Below are 26,804 nucleotides of genomic sequence, written 5' to 3' on the forward strand. Positions count from 1 at the left end.
TAAAGAATATTTAAATAATTAGTCTTACATTTTTAAAACAGTTGCGACCCCCTAATTACAACACACCCAAGGACGACCCTTCTTTTAAAAGATAATGGCCTACATTCGTATTAGTAGAGTTTTGATTTCAAATATAAATTGCAACGATTAAAGTTCATACAGGTGTGTCTGATATATTTAATACTAGATCATTCGCTGTACCTAATTCCATAAATAAGCCTTTATGTATTATTAATATAGAATTGGCTTTTTCGTGTATTACTTTGTTAGAAAAATATACCCATTTAATAATAAGTAATGGCTAAAAATAATAGTTCAATTAAGGGTCTTGGTAATTAACGCCTTGACCAAATCAGATCATCCAATCATAAAGTCATGGCTTTTGAGTGTTACAGTGATAATTAGCTAATTATAGAGTAGCTGACGTCGTGATCTTCATCGATGTGGAGATTTTATTTAGGAATACCACGGTTTTCCAAGTTTCAGAAAGACTTAAATTGGAAATTTTACAAATATTATGAAAGCCTCATCTGTTGAACTTCAATCATCTGACCCTACGATTCGTATTGAAATTTTGGCAGCTTTAAAGCTTTTTTTAAATAACAAAAAAAAACTCCTTTCTTGAGCGGACTAAATCACGGCAAAAATTTATGTTGCTCATATAAGCTCTGCCTTATCTATGTACATAAGATAGAACATTTATATAACCCAGTTTCTAACAAAACTAATTTCTCCGAGATTGAGTAATAAAACACATAAAACTTTCGCAATTATAATATTTATACTACCTTAATACTGTTAGAACTCCCAAAATTTTTAAATAGGCCTACAATAATGCTTATTAGAAAAGTTTTATTATTAGTAGTACTATTTTTACCATTTTACTACCACTCAAAGCTTTTGCTAACAACTTAATATTTAGCCGTACGTATAAAACCAAGTCTGGTTAAAATTAAATGCAGCTAAGGGACAAGTGGGTCACAAAACCGGGCTTAACAATCGAAAGTGGACTTGTAATACCTTTCACACTAGCCGGTATCCGCTGTCTTTGTACGCTAAAATAACACTATCTATTTTGTTAATCATTAAGGTTGGTTACATGCTTTTTTTGCTCAATTTCACTGGTGTTCAAGTGATTAGCGTCGAGCGGTTTGGAGTTTTGAAACTAGGCTTTAGATTGAGACTCGATAACTTTGTGTGGAATAGCTTTACACTAATGTTTGGTACAGATACAAATAATATGTTTTTTTCGAAGGCAGTGTACCGATTTTTCTTGTCATATTTTACCATTGCTGAATATCTAAATATACAACTATCATTTAAAATTTACGGATCCATATTCATTATCAATTTAACTGTTATTATTATTTATTACCATAGACAAATATAGATTCTATTTGTCCATGTTATTACTATGGGTAGTAAAAAAAACAAACATACAATTTTTCCAACACTTTTATTTTTACACGCTACCGCCTGTTGCTTAAAATAAAATGAGTTCAACAAAACGAATGGATTGCAATCGTTCTGCGACGCTCGACCGAGACGATAAATACGGTGACCGGGCAGTCGGCCGGGCTAGTCGACCGCCGCGCCCCGCCGATCCGTGATGTAAACAATGCACATTCCTGTCGCGATCATAGTGCTCATAGAGATCATAGTCCAGTGTACAATATGCCTTGCTATTCGAGTTCCAGTGGACTGGGACGCTAGTGAAGTGAAACCAGTTAAGCTTGAGGATAAACCCGCTCCCAATGACTACTTCCAATACACGGCTAACAAGCCGCAGTTCGCCGTAGACGTCGCCAAGTTCCACGATGTCAAGTCGCCGGAGAAACACTACGAGTCCTACCCCGTTCAACCGCACACGGGCCTGAACAAACCAGCATTTGGCAAACATCAAATGCTGGATAGTGCGAATCAAAACTATAAACCATACCAACAATATATTCAGCAAGACAACAATCGACATGTGAGCCCAGTATCGAATTATTATGAAGTCTATCACCCTTATAAGGAAGAAATACCCGCGCTGCAAGAAATATATAAAGATCCTGTATTAAATAAAATAAGAAATGATGTGCGGGATTCTAAGAATCGTTTACAACAATATGAGCACGATGCTGGAGAACCGGATGTACAAAAGGATGAATATTTAGAGAGTCCTGAAGCTACGGATAAGAAGAGATTTCCCATTCGAAATAAGCCTGTAAGATATGAAGTCCATAGACCTCAGAGAAGACCGATATATTATCAACCGATCCCAATAACGAATCAACGAGAACATCACTTGAATCAAAAACTAAAACATCCATGGAACCAAAATTATGCGAAGGTTACCCCAATGCACTACCGACCTTTAAAACATCATTTACATCGATTAAGACAACAACACGCTATGACCTATGATGATGAACGCAACGAATATCCACAAATAATACCACCAGAACAATATGCTGAGAAACCTGATGGTTACGATATATACGAGAAAGGGAAGGACAATTATAATAAAATAAGGAATAATTTTGATGAATCTATAAATAAAGCTGTTTTAAAAAACAGACCCACGGATAAGCAAAATTTAGAGTTTAAGCAAGAAAATGAAGAAAATAAATCGCAAGATGAAGAGGAGTTTGTTCCAATAAAAAACTATGCTCAAGTACGCAAAACCGAAACATATAAACATCTTCCCAAGTCTGCAGCTTTCCGAGATGCACAAAATTTAGAAGAATATCAAAATGCTCCCAGGTTAAGGGAAGCGATTAAAAGTAGTAAAAATCAAGTCGTTTATTCTGAAGAAGGTTATGAAGATTCCGCATATGATCATGGTGGTGAACAGAAACATGCATCAGACCATGAAGGACATGGTGGATTTTTGAAAGAAAAGGAAAGCAGCAAAGGCAAATATAAAATACCCACCATTGACATAGGTTTTGTTGATGAGGGAAAAACAGCTTCAAGAGAACAAGTCGAACATGGGGAAAAATGGAATGATGAAAAAACTGACAGTCAAGATGAAAATGAAACTGAAGACTATTCTGAAGATGAAAATGACTTTGATGTAGAAACTGATAGTGAAGATATTACTTCCGCTGAATACAATGAGAGAAATAAACGAGAAGATAGCAATAATCAGACCAACTTAAAAGAAAATAGCTCTGAAAATATTAATGACGAAAGTAAAGTAGAACACGAGGTTGCAAAAAGAGAAATTAATTTAAATGTTACTGAACCTAATTTGAAGTTGAGTTTACCTGAAAAAGAAATAAAGCGAAAGATTTTGGTTGATAAATATAAAAGCAAGTTAAAGAAAAAATATCCGTACTATTTCAAAGACTCAAAAATACTTAACAAGAATTCTCCGTTGCGATATGCAGAAAATTTAAAACTAATGCCACAGAAAATCAACAGCGACACTGCATTTTACAATTCTAGGATTGCTCTTGAATGCCCTGACGTTGAAACGGAAATTAATCCTGTACCTGAAAAATTTGAAAAAGACAAAGTTTCCAACACAGATGACAGTGAAGATGATGATGATGATGAAGAAGAAGAAGAGAACGATAAAGGAGAAGAGGAATTTAAAAACTTTAAAAATAAACAAAGACTGAAGGGACTTGGTGATAAAATTGACTGCTTGAAGGCTAAGTACTTTGGAGAGGATCCGTTGGATAGTCCCTTTTTTAAAGAAGATATAATTAATAATCCATTGCCACCTTCAAAACCCAATTCTAAAATATTTACTTTACCTAATAGCAACTTGCAGCAACATACAAAAAATAATTTAAATAATTCCAATGAACCAAACCTCGATATATTAAGCTTACTAAATAAACTATATGATAACAATACTTTTAAAAATAACATAACTGAAAATATTTCAGCCAAAAATGATTCATCGGAGTTAAAGTATGATCACCATGTTAATAAAGAAAGTGTAACAAAAATGCCACATACATTGAGAAATAAGAGATCTGCAACATTCATGTATGAACCATATAAAGTAATTAAAGAGAGTCAATCACAAGATTCGAAAAAACTTACCACGAATGGAAATGTAAGTCCACTCATAAAAAAACTTCAAACAAGACATATCATTGAGAGGGCAGGTTCAAATAATCAAAAGCAGTACAAAGATATTGGTAAAAACGACAGACCAGCCAATCCACAAGAAACAACATTTGTTGATGTCAGTGTTGACCAAAGAAGAGGGGAACCAAGATATGAATTAGATCTAGGGAATCATAAATCTGTTTATAGCCCCGTCGAAAATAGATCATCGATTTCAGTCGATGATTATAAAAAAAAGATTTTAAATGAAAATTATTCAGATAAATATATGGATATAAATAATAAAGAGGTAACTAATAGACCCTACTTCGATGTTTCTAAATATTTACCACAAACTTTAGTAACACAAAATATAGCAGCTAGCAATAAAGTTGAAAAAGTTGTTCGTTCAACAACTTCTAAACCTCAGGCAGAAAATGAGGAAACTGATGAGGACGACGATTATGAAGAATATGACGAAGAAGAGGATGAAGATGATGTTACTACAACAACTACAACAAAAAAGCCCACTAAAATAAGGATACGATTAACGACTACTGTTAAACCAGATGTAAATGAACAGTCCGAAACTCCCAAATTACGCCTTATCACCCGCTTTCATACAACAAGTACCACTGCAAAGCCTATTGAAAAGATGAATGATGATAAATATCATAACAGAGATGATAATACAAGATCTCCCAAATATAGAGAGAAGAAAAAGAAGAGCACTAAAAGTACTCTAGTTACAGACACAGAATCATACGGCGATGATGATGATGATATGAGAGAAAAGGAAATCGACGCCATGATAGGAGTGCAACACGATATGGATGAGTATAGACCAATGTACGAAAAGGAAGAAAAACGCAAGTTATCTTCTAGACAACATAAAAACGATAGCGATGAAAATGAGCAGGATCATCATAATGAAGATGATGATGATGATGATGACGAAGATGAGGACGAGGATGATGACGGCGATGACGATGATGATGAAGACGAGGATGAAGAAGTTGAAGAAAAAACTAACCATCGTGATGATAAACATCACAAGGATAAAGAAAGAGTCAGTACCACGAATGAAAAAGTTAAAGTAGAAACAACCACATCGGAGCCTACAAAAAGGACTCTTTTACGAACAACAGAACCCACAGCAACTACTGAAGTACTAAATAAAATGAATGAGCAACGACCAACAGTTTTTAGGAAAAAAATTGAAATTCATAAAGAATTACCGGTCGATAAGAAATCACCTCATGTTACCCATTTCAAACAAGACATAAAGGAAGTTGAAGTCGTGAAAGAGATGGAAGAACCAAAGAAAAAAGTTTTAAAGAATTTAGAAGCTTTAGAATTGTACAGAGATGATAATCTGGCTAAAGACATTAACCAATTAGGTGGAGTTGAAATATTTAGAGACGACATAGACCTTGAAAGTGGTCCACGACATGGTGGAAATTATAGAAGTATCAAACCAGAAGAATTACGTCAAGAAAATGAAAGTTCAAATGTTGATGTTGAAGCCTCCCAAAGTGAAACTAAAAGTACTGTTCAGGTCGAGCCGGCAACAGTCAGACCAAGATTAAGAAGCGATGTGATAAGATCGAGAAATGTGCGTAACCGAAATGCCAAGATAATTGACCGGAGCGGAGCAAAACCAGAAACTACGACAATTAGTACACGCGAAGAGAACTTAAGAAAATTACGACGAAACCGAAATGAAAACGCAAAGAGTGCGAAGCTAATTGAATTTCAAGATGAAAATGTAGACGATCAGCCAAGGAGTATGCATGGCGGGAACTTTAGAACATATAACACGAGAAATAATAACAGACCGATGCATGGAGGAAACTATAGAAGTGCTAAAATAGTACAAGCCCCAACAACGACATCTACTACTACTAGTACAACAGTAAGACCAACGCCAACGAGAAATCGAAATAATGAAGCCGAGCTATTGAACACTTTCGCTCGCGTAGTTCCTGAACTAACAACACCTCCTGCTTTCATATTGGATCCTAGTAAACGACAATATTATTATGTTGATTGATTGTTAAATTGTTTAGAAGTTTATACGTGCCAAAATTGTCGCTAACTCCCTCAACGACATTAAATATGTAAAAAAAATTATCGACTGTTATAATTATTGTGTATTTTATCAAAGTATTATTATTAATTTCTGTGATAAAAATTGTTTATATTTTATAACTCTAAATTTATTTAGTGTTTAGTTTAAGAAATAAAACTATTATTCAAGTTTAATAAAAGAATATATTTCTGAAACAGTTCTTTAATTTTCTCCTCATAAAAAGAGATAACATCGCAAAAACAGTATCTACAGTTTTCCTTATAGAAAATACGCACAGTTTAGTAATATTATCCATAACAATGAATAACAACGCAATCTCAATTGTAACTTATATAAGAACGTCATGATCTTTACAAAAAATAAAACACCTTATAGCAATTACATATTTTGTAATAAAATAATTTAGACCATAAAATATATCCTATTGCACTGGCAAGTTTTCATTACAAGTATAGTCCTTAACATAAAGGAAGACTATTAAAATCTTATATAGAAAATAAATTATTAATTATAAATTAAATAAATAATAATATTAACTATGTACACATAGTTACAAAATTTGGTTTCGTTCATGAAGTCATGAAGTAAGTTTGTAAATATTACGACTAAGTAAAGCTTATGGTATTTTTAATCTAAGAGTTTCTTATAAAATTAGATGTCATTTAATCTAATTCCTTAACTAAATATTATATTTTAATGCTTCCTCCTATCTATAGGAGTGTGATTAATGGGTTTCCATTCCGATTCTAAAGAAGTTGAGTAAGAATCTAAATTATCTTCTCTATCTATGGATTCGTTCTCTTCTTTTTCTTCATCGCCAAAGAAATCTATAATAGGGTGGTAATTGTAATTTATTTTTTTGACATTTTCGTCTCCAGACGTTTTCATGTTTGTTTGTTCGCGGTTGTGACTAAACTTATTTTCTGTTACAGAATGCAACTTTGTTGCTATCGTTGGCCTTGGCACAGGGTGACTGATTGGAGCAACATTAGGTTCTTCAAGCTCATCATCCATTTCTTCTATAGTTTCAAAGGTATCTGGCTGATACGCTCCTACCGCTGATGTCCCAGAAGACATTAAGTCATCTGGTACAGCCGAAATCTTTTTCCTTATAGGCCTGCGGTTTGGTCGCACCGGTGTCCGCTTATACTGATCATTAATTTTATATTTATTTACTAAATCCTTTGAAAACGAAAACGATGATGAAGGAGCTGATGGTGTAGGTGGTTCCAAGTAGCTAGGTAATGTTGCTGAATCCGAAGCTAACAAACTAGGAGGATTTCCCAGACCAGCAGGATTTCTTGGTACTGGCCTTTTGACGCTTCTAATTGAACTAGCCTGATTAAATGTATCGTAGTACGAATTGCCGTATGAATCTTTAGGACCTGTTTGTATATTGTTAAGGTCATCGATATTTACTTTAGAGCTTGAAAACGATGATCCTCTATGATCATTTTGGGTGTCACCATAAGAAGTAAAGGATTCTGTTGGTTTGCTGAAGCCAAAGCCAGGTGATTTGTTGAGAGAAGGTCGATGTACGCTTTGTTGGACATCTTCATAAGCTCCGTTACCCTGTTCAGAGGATAAGTCTTCACCGGGAAAATGTTCAGAAGATGTTTCGTGGACTCTCTGGCCCACCGGAGGGAATGATACGCTGTAGCCTTCGATGTGGCATGAGCAACATGTTGGGACCTGATAAATAATATTATGATATTATTAAATCGTAAAATAATTAAGATAATAATTTCAATTTAGAGAAAGGACTTACCTTAAAAATGTCCATGTGCAATCCATTCTGCTGATCCCACGTCAAAAGTCGGTGATAATTATAAACTTGGACGCATTTGGATTTAAAATTGTCAGTTAAATATGTACAAGGCTCCTTTGGTTTCCTGAAAAACAGAAATATTCAACTGTCAAATAAATTCCGATTATCAAAAAGATAATGCGACTTGCATGTTGTTTATAATTTTAGTTAGTTAAAAAAGCGTCAAGAGAGAGCTCTTAAACATAGCTATAATTTCATGATTAGCTTTGCACCTCAACTCAGACTTGTACATAGTAACAACGAATGATATGATATTATATTAGTAATAAAATGATTTATTGAACAACTAGATTTCCGCCCGCGGCTTCGCCCGCGTTTTCAAAGGAAAACCCGCATAGTCCCCGTTCCCGTGGGATTTCCGGGATAAAACCTATCCTATGTGTTAATCCAAGTTACCCTCTATATGTGTGCTAAATTTCATTGTAATCGGTTCAGTAGTTTTTACGTGAAAGAGTAACAAACATCCATACATCCATACATCCATACATCCATACATACATCCATACATCCATACTCACAAACTTTCGCCTTTATAATAGTATTAAGATAAGATTAAGATTAACAAATCCTTACAAGCATTTCTCCAGCCGTAAAGTCTGCGTGTGCTCCCCCGTGTTCACGATATACTTCCACTGCCCTGACGTTGCTCTCGCGCGCTGTGGTCGTGCGTACTTCACTGTACTCGGGCACATGAACCCAGCTTCCCCAGCGCCCGCGAAGTCTCTGTTTGCTGTGTCGCCGCGACTGGAATTTGGAATTTTTAATGATAGATTATGGTGTTTATGAGCGGTGTTTTTGAATGATATGACAAACTGGATTTCCGTCCGCGGCTTTGCCCGCGTTTTCAAAGAAAAACCTGAACTGAAAACTGCATAGTTCCCGTTCCTGTGGGATTTTCGGGATAAAAAGTAGCCTATATCTTATTCTAGGTCATCTATCAATATACCAAATTGCATCTTTCTAGCCTTTTTTTTTATTTAGATTTTTGGGGTTATGTACAATGTACATTGTACATACAAATTATGCGAATGCATAAATTATTCTATGTTCTGTTCTAGAAGTCCAGTGTGTTAACAATACTAACCGATTTGAGATCAAGTAATGATCAGCTGTATATTTCGCTTCTTGTGCAGCTGTGATGCCGTCCACCGCACCCTCGCCCGGTTCCTTGAAGTCAGCTAGTAACGCGCTAGCCGCTTTGTTTCGTCTTATTGATTGCATTATTGCGTCTCTGGAAATAATAATTGGGTACAAAATATTATAATATATTAGTGAGGTGAAGTGACTTTAGAGCAAATTCACAAAAAAACATAAACATGTAGCCTATAATATTTTGGTATAGTTGTTTTTTATTACGACATACGACCTAAATATGTATAGCTAAACCAGACGCGTAGAATTAATAAATTTAGCAATTTCGTATTTTGCATCAATTTTATTACCAAGATAATTTAATTATTATATCTATGGCTATTTTGTATTTTTACCTATAATATCAATAGTACAAATATGATGCAAAGATTTTGTACCCAAGATATATACAGGATGGGATGTACTCTGTTTTAGGTAAGAGAAATATTTGAATGCTCTTTTCTTTAATTTCAAAATAAAAGAATATTTTCTTTCCGTAACACTTTCTCCAATATTAAGAGTTCTCTCCCTTCAGATGCTATTAAAAAATTACTCCCTGTACACTTCTAAACAAAACTAAGCATCATCGTTTTAAACTTCTGCTGTTTCGGAAGCGTGTTTGCTTAAACGAGTAAAGCCACTTTCGCTAATACCTGGCGCTAGTAACTCTTTCCCTTTTATTTACTTTTGCTTTCATTGCTCCGCTCTACTTACGCAACCGTTGACCTCTCGCTTTTTTGTTTTAGCCATGGGATGGAATGGGATCTTAGTTCTTAGTTCTCATTGTGTATGGATTTAGCACTATTGTCGATTTGTGTTTATTGAAGTTATTTAGTTTATATTACATTATAAATATGTATGTGTATATTTCATAATATAGTTATCGATAGCACTACCCATTTATGTATCTATTGTACCAAAGGTCTGGAAGAATACGCTGTAAGCGATAAGACCGCCAATAATTGTACTTAGTGTTAGCTAACTTTAAGTATTTGTATTTTTTATCTTTAAGTGCAATATAGTATGTATTTATAAAATATATAAATAAACTAGCTTTCCGCCCGCGGCTTCGCTCGCGTTTTCAGAGAAAACCCCGCATAGTTCCCTTTCCCGTGGGATTTCCGGGATAAAACCTATCCTATCTCTCAAGTTGGATTGAACTGCACATGGTGTGCGAATTTTATTATAATCGGTTAAGTGGTTTAGGAGTCCATTGAGGACAAATATTGTGACACGAGAATGTTATATATAAGATAAACCATAGTATTGTAAAGTATGATAATACCCCAACTATGAAACTATTGAGTAAAACGTTAGTTTTGTATTCGCTATTTGGGTTCAAGATCGAAAACAACTTAATACATTCGAGACATTCCATCGCCAAACAGCATAAATACATTTAAAATTCCCTTTTAAGGTACCATATACATTTCATTCTCTTCTCTAACTTACGTTGGATAATCCTCACTGTGTAGACACACTGTATTAGTAAACAGCTCGCATTGCGCATGTTCATTAGGCACTGGTAGCTTCCTGGCTGGGATTGGTCTTCGTCTGGTGATGGGGCCTATAGTAGGTTCGGCTGTGGTTCGACGCTGTGGCGGCTTTGGAGGGTAGGTACCACGACGGATTAAGTTCCCTAGAAGTATAGAATAAGGATTATAGATATGGGGTTATATCCGTGAATCGATGACAAATATATCTTTATGGGTTATGGTGTATAGATGAATTATTTTAAGTATTGCTTGAAGGTTAGATGTACATGCAGTCGTAAGGATATAGTCATTATTATGTTATGGCTAAATGAATTATTTGTGTACAGCGTCTGAACCAATTTTAATGAATTTTTCACTGATCAGTATCTGATTTTATGCAAATACTTTCTGCGTAAATATTTTGGAAACTAATTTATTTACCCCATAAAATATTTCACGTGACATGGACGAGATCGTTTTGGCTAGTTAAAATACAAAAAGAATTTCATTTGAATGCCCTAATTACATATTTTAACATAATTTTTCGCATAATGCATACATGAATTTTTAACCACGTTCTCAAATACAGAGGCTTCTTTTCCAGATATTTTTAATATAACTACTGCTATTTTTAATATACCTTTTCTATCAATATATCTATTCAACGAGCGTAGTTTTTCAGCAACCGGTAGGTCTTGTGATATAGTTTGGTTTGTGGCATCTGTTATCAGGTCTAAGGTCCCATTATCGTAGTTTCTTGTTGATGATTCCAGTTTGGACTTCGAAGAATCTGTTGATTGTCTGGATACATTTCTCTGGAAATTTATTTTAATATTTTATTACTGTATATACGTTGTAGTTCACAGCGTTTTATATCATGATCTCTTAGTAGTTTTCAATGTGGAAGATTCAATAATAAAAAAGTTTTAACGACACTTCCAGAAATAAATAAACTTGAATCGTTTTCGACATCCTGAGGCTGTATAAGTGATAACTTACCAATGAAACGGATAAACGTTCTAAATTAAATGTTGACAATCCATACTAATATTATAAATGCGAAAGTAACTCTGTCTGTCTGTCTGTTACGCAATCACGCCTAAACTACTGAACCAATTTGCATGAAATTTGGTATGGAGATATTTTGATACCCGAGAAAGGACATAGGCTACCTTTTATTGTCAAATATGTACCACGGGCGAAGCCGGGGTGGACCACTAGTGTAAAATAATTATGAATTGTAGTATGTTTACAATAGTAATTAGTATCATACCCATTCTACAGCAAAATATGGGTAAGTTTAAATATCCACGATTATCATTTATAGTCAATATATTATACCTACTTACATTATCAACACCAACATCTGTTTTATTGTGAACTTTAATATCTGTATTATTAAGTTTAGTGAGTAAATTTCTTGGTGGCATTTTGAATTTGTCTGGTCTTAGTGTAGCTGATTCTGTTTTTGGTTCATGTTTCTGTTCTTGTGCATTTGATATAGGATCTGGTCTGGTTTGATCTTGTACGCCAATATCAAATGGTTCGTCTTCAAATGTGTCTTCTGTGTAAGATCGTCTTTGAAACTGTTGTCTGGGGAATCTTATGTCACGTGGTTGTTTGCCAGAACGTAGTGCTTTTCTGAATAGGTTTGCTGTGTCCAGTAATATTGGTAGCATGAGGTCGGCGGTTGAGTTGTTGTTGAGTAGTGATCTCACCTGTAATATTGTGGGTTATTAAATGGTATGTTAAAGTAAAGTGACAAGGAATTATGAAGAATGTAAATTTTTATATGAAGAGAATGTAATAGATCATAATCATACTCAGTTAGTTGGTTTGGTGCAGAAGGAAGAAAACTTTGGCAATGTTTCACTCTAAGCTTTGTTACGGTAAAATTCCTTATTTTCGAAGAAATTTGATAGGCTTTGGCAATGGCATTGGCATTAAATGAATGATGAATGAATGAATGAATGATTAGCATTAATTAGTATAAATCTATTACTTTCCCTAAGGAAAAGAAAGTCAATAAGGAAATTTGAAATAATAATAAATATCTAGAATGAAATAACGCATAATACCTACATATAAATCATTTTTATTCTAAGATACACATAACGATAAACATTAACAATAAGACTGCGTATATAGAGTGTCTCTAATATCCAATTTGCTATTCTATCTACAAATGACTATGAACAGTGGTTAGATACAATCAGATCTGCATTGTCTATTTTTATGTTATATTAATTTTCACGGTCCTGAGAATCAGGTAAGTTTGTGAGACGTAATCTTAGACTTTAGAATAACAATTGTAGACCTTAAGGTCAAAGAGTTCAAGTATAAGATGTATCGTTAAAAATCTTGGATTCTGGAGGTGTTCGTAGTCATTGTTCTTTGTTTCTGTGACATAATGGTTATACTGTGAAAATAGTATTTGATAAAAAACGTCATGGGTTTTTGGGAAGATTAGAACTTTTGGGTGTATTTTTGTTACTTATCTCAAGTAACAAAAATACACCCAAATGTTCAAAATCAAATTCAATTATTTATCAATCGGGTACAAGGCTTTTTAGACATAAAATTGAAAATAGTTAATTTAAATTTTGGAAAGCAACTGCATGAATAGGAACTTCTACAGAGAAGAGCTGGCAAGAAAATTAAGTGTAATTTTTATAAAAACTTTTTCTAAAATAGGAATCATCAAGCACTATCTGCAAAAAAATTGATAGAAAACTATATAGTAAATGAAACTGTATAAATCTGGGTTGATTTGTTTAACAAGTAATCATCCAATATCCATTTAGTATTGATGTATATCGTCATGAAAAATTTTACAGGATAATTCGTAATCAGCAAGCTAGATCTGTTCAAACTTTATACTTGTATTTAATATAAACTAGCGGTCCGCCCCGGCTTCGCCCGTCGTACATATTTACGTTTTCTCTACATAAGAACCATCCTCGTACTTCAAGGAATATAATAAAAAAAGAATTATCGAAATCGGTTCAGCCGTTCTCGAGTTATGCGCTTACATTTTGCGATTCATTTTTATATATAAGTGGAAATAAACTGATTTAATAAGAATTAAAAGTTATAAAATAATTGTTTTAATTCAGATGCTGTTAGAAATGGAATTCTGTCTATTTTTTTTATCTTTATTCTCCGTTTTATACGTATATGTATTTGCAAACGTGTTATTAAATATTATAGAATTAACATAAACTAACTTTCACTAGACTCTTTTTATTATATAGTTCTGTTGAAATTGCTTTAAATGTGTGTCTTTTCAATTTTAAAATAAAAAAATATTATGATATACTTTTTTTTAGGTAATTCGACATGTTTAGAATTTTACTTTTTGTCTTTTCTAAAACTTATGCCCAAACGATTTTATTCACACGGACAATCTACCTACTACCACAAATAAATAAAAATATAATATGTACTATAATTGTACTAATTTATATGATTGTTATTAAGAAGCATATTCCTATAATATTAACAGTTCAATAACAATGAAAAATACACCAATGCTCATGAAACTCACGAGTCTCTCACAATAGTTTCACATTCAATACATTTGTGACAAATGCAGTTTTACTTGATTGTGATTACTTCCATTTCATCACAGTATTGTTCTCAATTAAATTAGCTTCTAGCTATAGGAAGTGTATCGGAACTGGGCCGTTTTTTGTAACATTTTCACTCATATTGTCAAGAAATAGACCGGACCGTTTGAGCTGTATCTATACTAATATTTGTAAAGTTTGTTTGTTTGTTTGAACGCGATAATCTCGAGAACTGCTGGTCCGATTTGAAAAATTCTTTCGGTGTTGGAGAGCCCATTTATCGAGAAAGGCTATACATATATCATCGCGCTAAGGCCAACAGGAGCGGAGCCACGCGGATGAAACCGCGGGGAGCAGGTAGTCTTAGATATGATTACCACGTTATGTAATGTTATATCCTTATTATTTATTACATAGCTTTCCGCCCGCGGCTTCACCCACTTCGACTAACACCTATTATAATATTATATACTAAAAACCATCCTCTTAAATCACACTATATATTAAAAGAAACGTTTTAAAGATCTAAGCATACATACATACAGACACAAGGACAAACGCGAGAAGCGACTTTGCTTTATATGTAGTGATGCGAAAGTATGTTTGTTGGTTTGTCTTTCTTTATAATCTCAGCCTGTGATCTCAGCGTATGAATATCAAATTATTTTTAATTAAATAAAGTAATATTATATTGAATGCAAATAAAGATAAAACACATGTAAATAGCAACTATATTCTCTGTAACAGCCGATGTATGTGGGCCGATATAGTCGAACGGCGGCCAAGAATCCACCGGTATTAATATTTATATGTCAGATACTCGGAAACTCATCTCAACTAGATGGAATAAATAAATAAAGGTTACATTCTTCACCACTGACCGTTCTTGCAGTTCTTGTTTTATACTAATATTATAAAGCTGAAGTTGTTTCTTTGTAATGCGCTAATCTCAGGAACTACTGGTCCGATTTGAAAAATTATTTTGTGTTAGATAGCCCATTTATTGAGGTAGACTATCATCACGCTAAGACCGACAGGAGCGGAGCCATGCGGGCGAAACTGCGGAGCACAGCTAGTAAATAAAATATAAAGGTTACATTTTTCACTACTAACAGTTCTTATTGATTAATATTATCATCGATGATATTATCGTTGTAATTTCATCATCACGGATGCTGTCTTTGAAGCGAGTTTGAAAATGATCATCTTCACCTATTTCTGAAACTGTTCTTGCATTTTGTATCAAGTGAGTATAAATTATAATATATTATAGAGATCCTACAATGAAATGCCATACGGACCGCATACAAGAATAACGCAAACAATATCTTCGTAGAGCGTCTCATCTATAGATACTGAAGTGCTATTTACCTCATCATTAATACAACAATTTACCTAAAAGTAGCTTGTAAGGTTCTATGATTATGAGCTTGTAAGGAAAAAAATTTAGTGTAACATTTTTTCGTTACGCGTGACATTTTTCCGTTACCCGTCATCTTTTTCTTATCCCTACCACGCGTGATTCGACGTATTTCTGTAAAGTTGCCTAAATAGTAAATTATTTTTTGACAAATAAGGTCATAAAGAAGTTTCACTTCGTACGTGTGTACACTAGTACACGCACACATTTTTTTGTATCTTATATTTGGGCTTTTGGTGATAAATAAACATTGCTTATTTCTTTTCATTATTGACTGCTATATCAACAAATTTAATTTTATATCACTATTTCCGATCGAAGACAAGATAGCACCACAGACATAGATAGACTACGCAAGTACCGCGATCTGTATGAAAACCAAGCGTGTCATATTTTTTGTACTGACCTTGACGCGTTATGACGTCACGAGCGCTTTTTAGTGATGGTAATTTCATTTTACACTAAATCGATTAGGACGCCACTCGCGCGGCGATTCTAGTATCGTCCTATCCCATCGAAGTAAATCGAAAGAAATCAGATCAAACTAGATCTATGTCTAAGAGGTAATTAAATAAATGAATCGTAATCGATTACTAAATCGATTCAAGACAGAAAAATGATAATTACCATAGACAGAGGAATGATAAAATAAATTTATAAACCTTTTAATATTCTAACAAGTAAACTAATGTGTTTTAGCTTTTTCTTACATATGCCCATTGAGTTACCGTGTACTACGTACTAGAGAGGCCATCGAAAGAAAGTAATGAAACTGTCAATCAATCAATCTTTATGTCCCGTTGCATCAATCCATTTTTCTTTTATGTTCGGGTTACTTGGAAAACTGAAAAAACAAACATAGTCTAAGCAATAAAGAGTTTTCTTAAAAAACTCCCAAGATGACACTTTAACTAATGGCGTCCATGTCATAATATTTATTTTTAGTACCTTTGTATTAAAATACTTAAAAGTTCTAGGTCAAGTCGTATTAAATGACAAAAAAAATCTATGCCTTTTTTTCTGAAAAATTGCTCCTTCAAATTATCATTTTTCTGTTCGATTATAAAATCGATTAGAATCGAGAACTGTTGCATCAAATGAACATCACTAACCACAAAATTGGACAGAAAAATGAGAACAGAAAAATGAGAAGACGCTATTCATTGCTTGTTATCATACGACTCGATCTTTACCGTGCCAAGTAAAAGCCGCAATGTATTCCGAATCATTTCGTATGATTTGGTATCCGTGTTTGTCACGATCGTTTTCCACAGATATTCTTTATTTGATTTTAAAATAAATAGTGCATATTCTGATTAGAAAATTACTTACCGGTGGAAGGAAACATCTCTGCTAACTCGGCCACTCACAGCTGTGGAGTTTCTACAGTTTATAACGGCGTAATTCGGCATTTTACTTTATTCAGCTTCACGTCTTTCCTTGGCGAACTGCAAGCGCGGACTGAGTGTAGGCCAGCGTCAAGTAAGTTTCATAATCTTAGTTTGGACACGGGAAGTACATACACTCGCTTAGTCTATCTTGATACATGTCTGTGGATAGCACGCATCTTTGAGGTTATTGACCTACTTGCTCATGTAACAGAATACATAATTGCAGTAAGCGAGAGAGATAAATGCTTACAGCGTTGATTCTGCTGTTTTCAATATTTCCTGTTTAGACTGTTATTATGCATTATCTATATTTTTGCCTTTTGTAGTATATGATATATGCATATTATGAGTAAATGATTTCCTCTATGAGAAAATATTGCAAACATTTATTAAATGCGAGTACGATGGAATAAAATCGTGAGGTTTATGTACATACTTACTTAATATTTTCATTTCCTTTCGTATTTAATACCTACCTACTTTTGATGAAAAGCTTATTTTTTCTAGGTTTTAAGAGTATTATTTCATTTTAGTGAATTTCCTCGGATAAAGTTAAGTTTCTATCATGTCTATGAAATATAAAATATAATAGCATTATCTTTCTGTGCCATAAAAATTGCACATAAAATAAAAATGGCAGCCTCATAAGTATGCACATATCTCCATATAATTCATACGTATACGTGATCGTTATTTCTTTCTAACTTTTACTAAACAATCTGCCACAATAATTAAAAGGAAAATTATTTGTTTTCACATACATAATTGCAACAGAGTTGAAAGTGTAAAAACGTATCTGTGGGAAGGAATTTTCTAATCGTGTCGTGTCGCAAATCGGATTGGTATTTTTTGTTCGTTCACTGAACATAATGGATACTTTTTGTTGGAAATTAGTTCACTTTGTAAAAGTTCGGCTTAGTCTAGTTTTATAAGAGCAAATAGTTGAGATAATCATTCAATTTATCTACAAAGGTATTAAACATGACGATTTGTGTGTTTTTGATGAGGATGATATTCGATTTATTTTAATTTTAGCTACCTTATTCCTGCAAGACCGGGAATCTCTCATAAGGTCCTTATTAATGAGAATATCTTACTGAACCTTATTGATCAATTGTCAACAAAAATCATTGTCTTATACGTAAAGATTTATCGTTATCATATTGTAAAATATATCTCTAACTATTTTAATATTGGCATTTACCTAGTTTCAATCTGATCGCAACGAATTATGAGAACAAAATGCATTACGAAATATCACCTCTTTCTTAACAAAGATATTGAAATTTCTAATGGCCGGTCATGTTAATTAATTATTCGTAATATTTATATAAGTATTTTCAAATATATTTAAAGGAGGAATAAATAAGGGGAGGAGTAAGTCAATCATCCTTGTTAAATTTTGACAACTTTCTACTGTAATGACGCAGAACTTTTCTATGTTAAATTTGTAAGTTTGTTTATACTATAGGATGATGACTTATCACTTTTTCTACTAATGGAAATTGGAAAGCGATGCAATGCTATTTAAATCTTATTGAATGTTTGTTCTTTTTTATATATTAATTGTCTTAAATATTTTCTGATGTCTTTATTATATACTTGACTAGCTTACCGCCCGCGGCTTCGCCCGCTTTGTCTAAAACCTAATAAATAAATTATATAATATAACCTTCCTCTTGAATCACTCAATCTATTAAAAAAACCGCATCAAAATCCGTTGCGTAGTTTTAAAGATTTAAGCATACAAAGGGACATAGGGACAGAGAAAGCGACTTTGCTTTATACTATGTAGTGATTCAATAACAGCAATCAACAATGAATAAAAATTATACTGTGTAACTATGTTTGAAACATATTTGAAATCAAAACAATATGTATTGTTATAATAAACACAGACTCTTCAGCTGATATTTTTGCCATTTTCATAAACAACCAAGCAAAAATAAACAATAATATCTCACGAGTTTCTACAACATTAGATACGTAGAGTTTAATAATAAAATTGTATTTTTTTTTTAATTTACCGATCACAAATTATAAATAAATCTATACATATAATAAAATCGTAGGAAAGTCAAAACTGTACATTGAATATTTTTTTAAAAGAATACATAATCCATGATCTATAATCGATATAGAAGCCAAAAATATAGTTTTTAGAATTTTTGTCTGTTTGTCTGTTTGTCTGTTTGTCTGTATGTTTGTCCGAGCTAATCTCGAAAAGTACTGCATAGATTGACTTCAAATTTTGCATGAATATTACTAACAGGTCGTGTGAGGTTTTTTTAAACATATTATCATGCTATCACCTCCGGGGGAGGAGCTGTGAACCTTTACTTTTCTTACGTATTCCGTGTACTACGACAGCGTACAATCTAAAGACTCATGTTTAAATGTTGTTTTTGAGTAAGCCATGCTATTATCTAGCTTTACACTATAAAAACTACGTCATTTACGTAATTTGGGCAGAGAAACTGTTTAATGAATCTTAGTACTATAAAGACAAATTTGATTCAGCGCCATCTATGAGATTTCGTAAAAATCAAATCAATTTACATGTTATCACTACTGAACTCAATGTTAAAAATTAATAATTTAAATATAATTATGTTATTTATTTATTTAACTCTTTAACCCATAATAAATCTTCCCTTCCCTATAAGGTGCGCTTATATAATTCGTGTGAATATACTACATTTTTAAAAGTGAGGGTAGATGTATATTATTTTAAGTCAAACTAGACACCATTACAGTTAATCTAATATTGATTGTGTTCATTGGTTACATTTTTAAAAATCTTCGTGTTTTAATAATTCGATCACGAGGCGGGACTCTAATACAAAAAGGTTAGTTCGTTGATAATTATTATTCCTTCATCATTTACATGTTGTTAGTAAAAATATACTTTGACTGTTAATACTTTTGTTCAGTATTTATCTGTATGATTATTGAATTTATATTTTTGGTTTTATGGCATTCAAATGCTTTATTGTATGATTATTGCTTGGTAATTAATCTTAATGGTTAAAGCTACACAGAAATCAAGTATGAAAGAAATGTTCTCCATATTATATAAAAAATATCTCCCGACATCATAAATGTCTATCTTTTATGGTTGAGCTTAGGAGTTCAAAGCTTTCTGATTATATTTGTCTACTAGCTGTCCCCGCGACTTCGTTCGCGTGGAATAGTGACTATGGGACCTATGACCATGGGCTCAGGGTGGGGCAACAATAAAAAATCATTTTTATTTTCATGCTCCCACTCCCGCGCCCACTCGCACTCCCACGCCATATGCCACGTTCAGTCCTAATCCCACGCCCACGCCCACTCCCCTTCACAATTAGTACCTACCATATCAAAGCCAGGGTAAGCGCCCCACCCAGCCCCACCGTGGCTACGCCCATGCTGAATTACTACTTAACATACAATTATTGAGTAAATACGTACAACCATACTGTACTGTTGTACTACCATAAATAATTAAAAGAATTGTTATTAAAATTTCTTACTAAACTGAGCTAAAAAACTTACGTACCAAATTATTAAAGAAAATCAAGAAATGAAATGCCTAACCTATACCAAATACATATTATTGTAATAAAAAATTATGATTAGTATATAATATCGAAAATCAAAAAAGAAATGCCTAACTAATTCTACGTAAAATTTCTTTTAAATTATGTCATATTATTTTTTAGGAACCAGGGGGGGGGAGAGGAGCAAATTCTATTTCCTTCCTTTCTTAAACGGATGTTTTTAATAATCTATGGTGTAGCCAGTAGCCACTGATCAGCTTAATCGATACTCAGTTTTTATCAAATCGATACTCAGTTTTTATCAAATCCAGAAACAAATCCAAATTAGATCTTTCCTGTCTCACGCACGTAACTAAAGGCTGAAGAGAGAGAGAGCACGTAACTAAACCGTTGAGACGAAGAAAAGTGTATAGAAAAAGGAATAAATAATTTCATAAACTTCCCGACGATCTTTAAAAATAAATTATAACTTTCATTTTTTTCATTCCCACTTTTACCCCTATGTAGGTATAATAAGTGGATGAACCAATTTTGATACACTTTATCTAAGAACCAGCGTCGGAAAATATTCTGCCTAACAAAAAAAACCGCATCTAATTCGGTTTACCTGTTAGCCAGCTACGGTGCCATAGACAGACACACACACACACACAGAAATACATAGCGGTCAAACACATAACACCAGTCTTTTTGCGTCGGGGGTTAAAAATATAATACGACATAATTTAAAGGACATTTTATGTGGAAAATTTACCTATACACCAGGGTAGATAATTTTTGAAACAAAAAAAAATCGCAGTAGGATGAAACCCATTAGAAAAGGATATGATAAAAATGTAAGGAAAAATAAATTACGGTCAATCGGAGTTCGGGAAGTGCGAGGGGGGGAGCTTTTAAGAGAAAAAAATGGTTTCTCTCGATTTCTCGATAATAATAACACCTGCTAATTTTTTTCTACATATTTTAATTGTACAGACATCACTTTTCCACAATTTTATTATATGTATTGATGATGATGATTGAGATTATAACACTCTTAGTCCGTTTTAACTTAATTTTTATTCACCCGCATCAGTGCCACCTAAAAAATCTTTATATATCGAAATTCGAGCAAAGTTAAGAAAATGATAAATAAGAGTTCTCAAGGATCGTTAGAGATAAGAGGCTTACTATTGACCGAAAACAACATGTGTTATGCCGAACCTGAAACCGCTTCACAACGAGAATTGCGGCTCACAGCTGACCGCGAACGGCATGTACTATCCTGTGAGAACGAAACCTTCACTGAGAGGGTATATATAACGTCTCACAGCTGATCGCAAATGGCATATTGTACTATCCCGTGAGACCGAAACCCTCACTGAGAGGGAATTACGTCTCACAGCTGATCACGATCGTCATATTTTATCTCGAGAATTCTGAAACTTTTACTCAATATGAAGACCGTTTGACAAATAATAGGGTGCACCATAATATTATTCGATCTCTCGAAGATGAACATGAGCATAAGCAATGACTAGAGTAGGGACGCGAATATTACCATTATTTGAGACAAGAACGATTAATAAGTTTGTTTAATGAAAGATTAAGAATTGAAACTATTGGTCTCTTTAAACGGACGAATAGCGAGAGGCCCGTCTTACTGCAGACAGATTTCGACATAGTCTTAATGACTTAGAGGTAAACATAGAAGATCAATCTACAAATTCGGTGGTGTGGTCCGACAAAATAATATAAAAGTGGGTTTGCTTATAACCTCACAATTGATTACAGATCATCTTCTGTATAGGCGATATTAACGTAGTATGTTCTTTTTGTAATGCTTTAAAGTGGAGTAAGGAGTCGGCTTTCGTTTGAAGATACGCCGGAACCTTTGAAATCACTACTTTTAAGTTTTAGAGGAACATGTGCAATCTAAACAGTTCTTAGACAATATTAGCTCTTATAGTATTGCGTTTTAAATGATCCTTTGGTGCTCAACAATTATCAGATGCTCCTTTCATTCTTACTTTTAAGATACAAGGTCAAGTTTATCATTTGATAGGATCCCTTTTGCCTGAAGGCCAACCTAAGTTTCTTTAAATATATTTTGTATTCGACTACGACGAATAATCGAATACAAGAAATCAATATTTCTCGAATTTAAAACTGAACTCATTTCACAATTTTAGAACATGTTAATTCATCAGGTTAATCCGTATATACGCGTTTTAAATCGACATTAGAAGCTTTTCCTCAAGATGGTGATATTAATATAAAATTGGTATAAATGCCGATAGACGGAAGTCTATCAGCACTCAGGAATTCCCTGAGCGTGTTATAACGCCCAGGCCACAGTATTACAATTTTTCCTACAGTAGGGCGACGAATGTATTTTCGCATAGCAACGGAGGGGAACTCGTGGGGGGTAAAGTGACGCGGGCCACGTACCACAAACATGTTTAGTTTGTGGTACCGAGCGCGAAAGAAAGTCACCGTGTTTTTAGTAAAGTTACTATCTAAACTAACGTAATTTATTACTTAGGTACATATTCTATAATGGCGCGCTCAAACTGTTAATCTACATTTAATTTAGATTATTATTTTAATTACTAAGAAATGTAGAATTTAAATCACATTCATTCATGTTTTCCTCAGATATTCGATGTCTATGATTTTCGATGATTTTAAGATTTTCTTATCAGAGTATTCAATTTTAATGTAGTTAAATTTTATAAGAGACAATTAAGAACATTCAAAAATAAAGTGTCACGTATTTTTTTTAAACGACGAATGACGAAAAACGACCGAATCGCGGACGAAGTCGCGGGCAACAGCTAGTAAATAAATATTATAGGACATTATTACACAAATTGACCTAGTCCCACAGTAAGCTCAATTAAGGCTTGTGTTGTGGGTACTAGGTGACGATAAATATAATATTATAAATACATATATAGATAAACACCCAGACCCAAGAACAAATAATTGAGTTCATCACACAAATATTTGCCCTGACCGGGGATCGAACCCGGGACCGTCGGCTCAGTAGGCAGTTACTTTACCACTACGCCAACCGCGTCGTCAAATTGTCTTCACCATTGCAACAATTGGTGAAGAAAAACATCGTGGAACCATGTCCAAGAAGCAAAAGTTCGACAACATGTTATCTGCCAACCCGCACTTGGCCAGCGTACTAGTTTATGTCCTAAACCCTCTAAAGACAACTTTGTGTCAGCAGTAGGAGCAAATATATTAAATAAAATTTAAATATGTAATGTAATCCTATCTTAAGAGTAGGTTAAAAAGTCTTAAGTATATTTCGTTTAAAATTTCGTCAATTTAGAAGCTACATGCCAACAAAATCGCGTGCAACAAGCTACTATATCTTTATACGTAACAATAGACAAATAATGATTAAAAACCTAATTTCACAGTCTCTCGCAATATGATAAACTGTCAAATTTAACAATTATGTATAATCTGTATTATATTGCATAACAGCTTTCGAATCAATAACACACGACATTTGAAAGTACGAAATTATTGTGTTCCGTTAGGTTTTGGTATTTTTGTCAATGTCATTTTGGTTTTAAATGCCATTTTTCACATTATATGATGTACCACATAGGTATTAAAGCATACACTTAGTGATTACTACTAAATTATAAAACAAAACGTCTATATTTGTTCCCGATAAATTCAAAACTATTGCACCGATTTTGTTTTCTCGAGGTAGGTTTAAATATAAAAGTTAAGTTTTAGAGAAAACGCGGGCAAAGCCCCGGGTTTGGGCAAACTAGAAAGTAAGTACTATTAAGATACAGGTCATAATTACATTGAACTTCATGAATCTGTGGCTTCAAAGTGCTTGTAAGTTTTCCCGCCAATATTTGCCCGCCAACTTTATAACAATCCACTTAAAATTTTCAGATATTTTTTTTTGAAGTGAAAACTTCTTTAGCGGCGTTGAGCACTTTTTCTGTAATGGGTATAAAATCTTAAGCTCGCGTCAGGACACGTGACATCGAAAAAGCGTAAGACGGATACCATTCCAAAATATCAAACATGCTCAACGTTAACAATCAAGTTTTCACTTCTAACGGCACTCCCGGAGTGCAACCCGTCTTTTTTTTATATTAAATGAATTCTTCATAATATTTTCTATATAGAAAATATAGTTAAATATTAATGTAACTAGTATACTTATCTAATAATTATAAGAATACGCAAATGTAATATGATGAATTACTAAATGCGATTAAATAATTAATTTTTACACAATAGCAGTTTTCCTTAGTTCCTGTTCGTCAACGAACGGTAATATCAACAGCTGTAATTAGATACTTATATAAATTAATAAGCATTTACAAATTCCTGTCTAGCTCTATATTACACTATTTACTGACCTGATTAATATTCAAATATTGTTTCCCATGTGGATTGGTAACTTGGCTAGCGACCAGAGACGCCAAAGCCACCCTCTGGTTTCCCGACATCGCACGAATTATTGGCAGTATTTGCGCAAACTTTCCCATATTATTCCTCTTTTCCAAAGCCCGTAACACAGCGTCCCGTATCATGCCTTCCTTTTCCTTCCTCATGTTAACTAAATCATCGTCAACTTCTATAGAATCAATATTATACTGCGGTCTATGGGAATTGGTTACTCCACGAGGCTTAACTATTTTAACTGGCGGTTTCACTATCGTCTCATAATGTCTCGATTCCTGCGCTATCATCATTTCTTCAGGATCATAGAATTCAAAGTCGTCTAGCTCCTGAGCTCTCGCGAGCGCGAAAATCAAAACAATGTTAACGAGCAACATTTTTTCTTAAAGATCACTACACATTGTGCGCACACGCGTAGGACTCAGCGACGAGTGACTATCATATACTGAACATAACGTGGTGTGGCCGGATCTTGCGACTTTCTCCTATGTAGGGTCAGAATTATGACCTGCAAATCTGCGGCCATACTTACATCTAAAGAAAATTACGTAAACAATAATTGGACATTGTTCATCAGATTTTCATTTGCTTAATAGTTTTTGTTGCATTTTTGACCTTATTATTTGGATGATAAAGCCTGTTTGGTATTGTAGAGGGGGGAATGATAGCAAAATTATGATATGCTTTCACACTTCATAACGTCGCGTCACGAAAGTTGATATAAACAAATTGTTGCCAAATTGTTATATTTATAATTAAGAGCAAATTTTGAAGCACGTGAACATTAAGTGTTAATTGCTGTTAATTATCATTATTTTAGATGTGCTAATTGTGTAATATGAAATATTACATAGAGCTCGATAGCTTTCACAGTGCGTCTATATTTTTAAAGTAGAATTAGAGAAAACTTTAATATAAGTTTTTACTTTTTATAACAAATCCCAGATTCAATTATGAATTATTATTTGTATCAACGAACTGTATTGAATTTCCTATAAGTAAATGTTACGCCAATAACGTTTACCAATTTTCATAACCACATTTTATCTTCTTTGTTATCTTTTACATATTTATTAAATCGAATCGTTTCATTTACAATATAGATTGTATACATTTTATACATGGTGCATTAAAATATTTTATTTATGGAGTTTTACTTTAATACAATGAAAAATTAAGTTGCTCTATGATTTGCTTCAAAATTCAAATTATACATGTAGAGCATGGATTAATTTTCAATAGATATATTTTATTGATTATAAAAAAGAACTTTACTCTTTTATTGAAAATTAATTAAAGTGAAATGTAATGAATTAATATACTATCTGATTTTCGGTAGTAAAGACGTAGCCGAACTGTAGACTATTTTTATTATTTTTTCGCAGGAGAAATCATTTCTATATGCATACATGGATAATGGATATTTATATTCACGTTGGGTAACAATTGCATGTGTTTTACCCAATTGTATGTTGTTAAAATATATTAAATAATAATACACTGTAAGATATCATATTCGCATTTTTCAATAGTAAAGCCTTAGGAATCATTTCTATGTTTATAAATTTCTCGCATGGCATTACCGCTAAGCCTTATTATTAATGTGTGATAGTTTACCATGAGGCCATTTGATCGTTATATTTTACTAGCTTTCCGCCCGCGGCTTCGCCCGCGTTCTCAAAGAAAAACCCGCATAGTTCCCGTTCCCGTGGGATTTCCGGGATAAAACCTATCCTATGTGATGATCCAAGTTACCCTCTATATGTGTGCTAAATTTCATGCAAATACATCCAAGGAATAAAAAGTTTCATACAAACTTCTATCCCCTATTTTACCCCTTTAGGGGATGAATTTTCTAAAATCCTTTCTTAGGGG

General features: G+C 33.4%; 2 protein-coding genes across 3 annotated transcripts; one reads left to right on the plus strand and one right to left on the minus strand.

The window, feature by feature from the left end:
- Window positions 1-1,551: 1,551 nt before the first annotated feature.
- Window positions 1,552-6,336, plus strand: LOC149484943 (uncharacterized). The gene has a single exon (XM_089701160.1). It carries the CDS (start codon window positions 1,619-1,621, stop codon window positions 6,101-6,103), a length of 4,485 nt encoding a protein of 1,494 aa, XP_089557286.1. The 5' UTR covers window positions 1,552-1,618; the 3' UTR covers window positions 6,104-6,336.
- NT1 (Neurotrophin 1) lies at window positions 6,302-25,374 on the minus strand. Of its 2 annotated transcripts, XM_089701161.1 has the most exons (8): window positions 24,887-25,374; window positions 11,926-12,294; window positions 11,217-11,391; window positions 10,554-10,740; window positions 9,055-9,201; window positions 8,544-8,714; window positions 7,911-8,034; window positions 6,302-7,834 (listed from the first exon to the last, which is right to left on the minus strand). In XM_089701161.1, exons 1-8 carry the CDS (start codon window positions 25,304-25,306, stop codon window positions 6,836-6,838), a joined length of 2,592 nt encoding a protein of 863 aa, XP_089557287.1. In that variant the 5' UTR covers window positions 25,307-25,374; the 3' UTR covers window positions 6,302-6,835. The 2 variants fall into 2 exon arrangements, with proteins under 2 accessions (XP_089557287.1, XP_089557288.1); XM_089701162.1 differs by lacking the exon at window positions 11,926-12,294.
- Between the last annotated feature and the right edge of the window lie 1,430 nt (window positions 25,375-26,804).

Source organism: Colias philodice, chromosome 11 (assembly GCF_061535455.1).
Source record: "Colias philodice isolate Cphi_HAF_F1 chromosome 11, ilColPhil1 Martin Lab GWU primary, whole genome shotgun sequence".
Lineage (NCBI taxonomy): Eukaryota > Metazoa > Arthropoda > Insecta > Lepidoptera > Pieridae > Colias > Colias philodice.

Coding starts and splice junctions, on each gene's coding strand:
- LOC149484943 (XM_089701160.1), top strand. CDS start 1,619: ATGCACATTCCTGTCGCGATCATAGTGCTCATAGAGATCATAGTCCAG.
- NT1 (XM_089701161.1), bottom strand. CDS start 25,306: ATGTTGCTCGTTAACATTGTTTTGATTTTCGCGCTCGCGAGAGCTCAG. Junction 9,202..10,553: donor CACAGTGAGGATTATCCAAC/GTAAGTTAGAGA, acceptor TATTATTTCCAG/AGACGCAATAATGCAATCAA. Junction 8,715..9,054: donor CATTACTTGATCTCAAATCG/GTTAGTATTGTT, acceptor TCCAAATTCCAG/TCGCGGCGACACAGCAAACA.